Source organism: Puntigrus tetrazona, chromosome 4 (genome assembly GCF_018831695.1).
Source record: "Puntigrus tetrazona isolate hp1 chromosome 4, ASM1883169v1, whole genome shotgun sequence".
In the NCBI taxonomy this organism is placed as follows: Eukaryota; Metazoa; Chordata; class Actinopteri; order Cypriniformes; family Cyprinidae; genus Puntigrus; species Puntigrus tetrazona.
The window spans coordinates 21,163,114-21,168,648 of NC_056702.1; the positions used below are offsets into that span (position 1 = coordinate 21,163,114).

The 5,535-nt window shown below is 40.4% G+C and overlaps 2 protein-coding genes and 1 long non-coding RNA gene across 3 annotated transcripts in view; 2 read left to right on the forward strand and 1 right to left on the reverse strand.

Moving 5' to 3' along the window:
* LOC122342952 (NACHT, LRR and PYD domains-containing protein 3-like) overlaps positions 1 to 5,535 on the reverse strand; it is a 924,523-nt gene that overhangs the window by 594,735 nt on the left and 324,253 nt on the right. The gene's annotated exons all lie outside the window — the stretch shown is intronic.
* Positions 643 to 4,129, forward strand: LOC122343163. Its single transcript, XR_006250681.1, has 3 exons — positions 643 to 1,391; positions 2,144 to 2,437; positions 4,019 to 4,129. It is a non-coding gene; the product is annotated as an uncharacterized LOC122343163 (long non-coding RNA).
* LOC122342285 (gastrula zinc finger protein XlCGF7.1-like) lies at positions 4,136 to 4,848 on the forward strand (the record flags this gene model as incomplete). Its single annotated transcript, XM_043236082.1, has 1 exon — positions 4,136 to 4,848. A coding segment is annotated over one exon (582 nt), but the record flags the coding sequence as incomplete, so codon positions are not given.

Genomic DNA, 5,535 nt, shown 5'->3' on the forward strand with positions numbered 1-5,535 from the left:
GTGTGTGTGAGAGAGAGAGAGAGAGAGAGTGTGTGTGTGTGTGTGTGTGTGTGTGTGTGTGTGAGATAGAGAGAGAGTGTGTGTGTGTGTGTGAGAGTGTGTGTGAGAGAGAGTGAGTGTGTGTGAGAGTGTGTGAGAGAGAGAGTGAGTGTGTGTGTGTGTGTGTGAGACCCTTCTTTCTGGTCCTCAAATCTGATTGGCTGGTAGGAGTGTGACATCAGAGCGGTGTCACTGTAAATCAGAGAGTACTGGTCTGGAGGTTAGTTGATGAAGATGTTAGTAATGTTGTGAGTGTTGTCTGTTCAGGTTGTGAGGAGGATGAAGCAGGTTTCCGAGGCTCTTTCCTGCGTGACCCTTCACCCGGGCTTCGAGCCGGTCTGTCTGAATGTGTATTCCCTGCAGAATGCTCTTAACCTTTACAAAGCTGACTATGGGCCCCTGAGACTCCGAGGAAGACACCGGTAGGGTCATCTTCATCTTCTTGTAGACTCGTCTGCAGGGTGTGCCCTCGTTAGGGATCACAGAGTGCCGTGTGTCCCGTCAGGCGCCGCAGACTGTTGGCCCTCAGGAGCCTGGTGAGCTGGTGCTGGGGCCCCGCGGGCCGGACGCTCGGGGTGTGTGTCCCGTCCTGCGTGCTGCTGAGGATACGCCGGGAGTTTCCTGCGCTCGCCTCCAGAGACACAGAGATGGCGGGGTCACTCGGCTGAGATCGTCCGGACAGGGGTTTAATTGAAGATGTGTTGTCTGTTCATGATCATACAGTCTATAAAACAGAGTTTATTCAGTGTTTTCTGGGGAAATCACGGCCCTGCTTTAAATCCGTGTTTTGACACACACACAAAGCAATATCTGTAATCGTGTTCTGAATGCTGTACGGCTTTGAAGACGTGGAGGTGATGTTTATTTTGGGGAGGAGTGTCTCTTTAAGGATGTGTCTGTCGTGATAAACACAGGAGGAGAGAGAGTTTGGTCCCTCTTATTTCTCCCACCTTGACTTTACTTCTTCATTTTGATATGATTTTAAATGCTGTAGTTTATAGTTAGTTTATCTATTAATATCTATCTCTTTATATATCTATCCTGTAGCTAAGTCCCAGATTTCACACACACACACACACACACACACGCACGTTATATAAATATAAGGACGATAATCATAATTACAATGAAAGGTTTAGGTAAAAACTAATTATATAATATTTATATAATAATCTAAAAAACGTTTCTTAACATTTCTTTATCATGGTAATTTATACGCAGTTTTAAATGAACGTGCTGTTTAATATAAAACACGTTGAAGGCTGACTTCCGCTCAGACCGGAAGCGCGAGCTTTAGCGCTTCCGCTGCTTTCGGTTGTGGTTCGCTTCTAGCGGCTTTCTGCTGAAGAAAGGTTTGTTTTTAATTCTCAAGTTTTTACAGACGACACGAGTGTGTTTTAATGTAGCGCTGCAATCGAAATAAAAACCGAAATGAACATCGTAGCTGTTTTAATGTTCAGATCTCAGTCAGAAGACTAAATAAAGTGATGTATCTCCACATAAACACTGTTTGATCGCTGATGAAGAAATACATGTTTATCTAGTGATATCCTATGTATTATATCGAGTGTATATAGTAGTCAGTTCATCATAAACTGCTGATAAATTAATGTTAATGATATTTCTGTCCAGTGCAGCAGTTCATAAACACTGGTCATTAATGATAGACATCACTTTAAAAGAACAAGTTATTAAAACCTAAAGACATGGAGGGAGAAAATATATATATATACCACTTCATATAGTAAATCATGTTCTATTATGAGTGTGTTTTTTCATGATCACAAACGTGAAATCTATTTTTAATGTACATGTTTCTTTTATGCAGTTCAATAAAGAACAAGGAAAAGTTTAAGATTATTTTCAGTTCTTGCAGTATTGTGATGAAAGCCCAGCGTTTAGATGATTGGAGTCCAGTGGACGGAGAAAATAGACTAGACTGAAGAGAATCAGCCGAGGAATACCTCAAAACTAAAACTTGAGACGTTTACAGCGTCTGAAAAATCCCCTTTCAATGAAAAAGTGCCCAATATGATTCAATTTAATTTCACAGTTAAAAAACAATAATGCACTTACCTTTGTGTCACTTTATAATTGTACACAGAACTAGAGAAAGCCTCAGAACGAATGGAGCTCTCAAGGATTCGTCGGTCTGGGCCGTACACGGGATAAAAGACAGGATCCCTTCAAGTGAAGGAGTCCTCATATCAAGATCAGATATTTATTCTCATCTCAAACCCTCGCTGAAGAGACCGAGGCGCCGTTATAAAGATGGCCTTTATCAAGGAGGAGAGAGAAGACGTGAAGATCGAAGATGAACCAGAAGATCTTGAGGAGAAACGAGCGGAGATATCGTTTCTTAAAGAGGAGCGAGGAGACGTGAAGATGGAAGAAACAGGTTGGTTTAACTCTTTCTGGAAGAGTTGGATATTATTTTCTGAGGTAGAGTTTAACGGAAGTGTGCGCACAATGAAGTAATGTTCCAGTATTTGATTGACAGGACAGCTAACCAATCACAAAGATCTCCTCTTCTGAAAATGTTTATTTGCTAACATCAGAAACGGTGAATCTGCTGTTTGTGTGTAATTTTTTGGTTCACGCACATGGATATAAATGTGAACTATAATCACCAAGCTATCAGGTTAGCCACATTCTGCTTTAGCGTCATATAAAAAGACATACATATAAAAATGTTCATTTCCAAGCATCACATAATATTATACAAATGTGTGTGCTCACGCCACACACACACACACACACAAGACCATCAAACCTGTGAGAAAATTAATTTCTGTGATTGAGCTTCTGTCCAAAACACCAAAGCTATGCTGAGGACGGTGTCTAGCGAAAGTATTCATACCCCTTATTTGTTTGGAACAACATGAGGGTAAGTAGAGGTGCCAAAAGTAGTGCGTTATTTTTCTCTTTGTGTCTCATTTTATTAACTTAAAAGCTATTTATTTATTTCTTCGAAAAAACTAAAAGTTGTCATTTACAAGTGTTTCTGTTGAACATAAAAGCTCTTCTGAGGAATGTGGGAAACCAAAGGGATGATGATCCTGGAGTCTTGTGCGTCATCACACTGTTGTTCACGTCAGAGACGATTGCTGGGAGAAGTCAGCATGTAACCCTGCTACTGATGTGTCGAGTGCCTGTTAGTAGAGATCTGAGGAACGTTTAAGAAGACAACTCTGCAGGTCTCCTTTCTAACAAGAGGCTTGAAATCGAGGTTGATCCGTCCACAGAACATTGTTTCTCAGAGTCTGAGGGCACTTTAGGTGCTCCTTTGCAAATGTTTGTGTATGTTTCTCTATCTCTACATATGATGATGGAGCTCAGCTAGAGCGACCATCGGCTTCTTAGGCACCACTCCAACCCAAGTCCAGCGATTGCTCAGTTTGGCCAAAAGGCCAGATCTTCACCAGATTGATGCTGTTTCTGAGCTCTACAGCTTTTTTTTCTTTTAGCTTTTAGACTTTTTATTAAGATGTGTGAGCGTTTCCAAATCATATCCATTCAGATTAATTTGCCATAGGGTAACGTCAGATAAGGGTTTTAATACTTATGCAATAGACTCACGTTAGTCACTATTACTGCATATTATTGCTCTTTTGTTGGTTTTGATTGGTTCTGTTGTCTTAATTAGTGATTTTTTGGTAGACTCTGGTAAATGCCCAAATGTAACTTGAACATATAGTTGACAAAGCTAATAGTTAACTCCCCAGCTACAGATTAACACAAATATTTGCTTGCTCCCATAAATCTTTGGCGGTAGTTTACGTCAAGGTTTATATCAAATTATTGAAATTAAATAAACTGCCTGATCCTGATTTATGTTTGATTTATTTTAAGAGGTGCTTTATTTGTTTAGTGGATGTATAATCTAGTGGTTAAATGTGACGTTTTACTGTCTAAAAGCTTTCACGTCTTGGTGCTTTTAAACTGGTGTTGTCTTGTTTTATGTTTCTTTTCACTCCAGACCTGATGACGCTGAAAGAGGATAGACAAGAATCCAAAGTAATAGAAGAGAAAAATCAGTTTGACAAACATAATGATTTCATGACTGGAGAAGAATCTAGTTCTTACTCATCGACTAAAACCCAAACTCCACACTGGAGAGAGACCTTACACTTGTGAACTGTGTGGGAAGAGCTACAAAAGAAAGGAAAATCTTACATTTCACACAGGAATTCACAGCGGAGAGAAAACGTTCATCTGCTCTCAGTGTGGAAAGAGTTTTAAACAGAAGAAGTACCTCAATGATCACATGACAATTCACACGGGAGAGAAGCCGTTTGTTTGTGATCTGTGTGAAAAGAGTTTCAGGTGTAAAGGACACCTTGATCTTCACATGAAGAGTCACTCGGGAGAGAACTGTTTTATATGTCAGCAGTGTGGGAAGAGTTTCTCACACAAAGGACACTTCGAGGATCACATGAGAACTCACTCCGGAGAGAAGCCCTTCACCTGTCCTCAGTGTGGAAAGAGCTTCACGGCTAAAGGAAACTTTAAGACTCACATGAGAGTTCACACTGGAGAGAAGCCTTACAAGTGTCCTCAGTGTGACACCAGCTTCACGCATCACACAAACCTCAAGCGTCATATGCAGACTCATTCTGGAGAGAGTTTCCCAACTTCATGCCACACGGAGGAAGATAGTGTTACAACAATCACCTGAACATTTCCTCTGAAGAAAGATGATTGAGTTGAGATCAGATCAATGAACACATTCGTATCAAACCTCATGTGTTGAGTCCTATTTAGACAGGACTAGTTTTACATGGAGAGGTGCAATAAAGTATTACTAGAGCTCAGTGATTTTATTCCCATCTGAATGTGCCATCTTAGTAATTATTACAGCTATGTCAGGAAAGATCACAGTGACATTCTCTATAAAACTAATAAAATTCAGATTTCTAAACTTGCAAGCCCAACTTTTATTCACAATGGAACATAGATAACAAAAAATATTGAAATTAAAACAGAGAATGTACAGAAATTAAACTTCAAATTTGATGCCACTTTTCGGGCTCAGTATAGTTGTGACGTGGATGTTTACCGTGGTGCAGCACTGGGGTCCTGGAGCGCAGCCGCTTCAAAGACCTCTGGGCTTCAAGGTTATCAGTTCCTGAAGTTCTGGTGTTAGAATTTGGTCCTTCTCTTGACTCATATAGGTTTCCAGCTGCTGAAGAGTTTGTGGTCGTCTTTGACATATTTTTATTTGTCTAAAGATGGGCCAAATGTTCTCTATATGAAAGTTCTGGACTGCAGCAGATCAGCTCAGTTCTGGACTCTTCTTCTGTGAAGTCATGCTGTAGTAATATCTGCTGTGTGTGGTTTAGTATTGTCTTCCTAAAATACACAACCTTCCTGAAACAGACGTCATCCGGAGGGGAGCATATGTTGCTCTAAAACCTTTATATACCTCTCAGCATTCATAGTGTCTTCTTCCAGAACATGAAGCTGCTTGTACGGTATACACTTATACACCTCCAT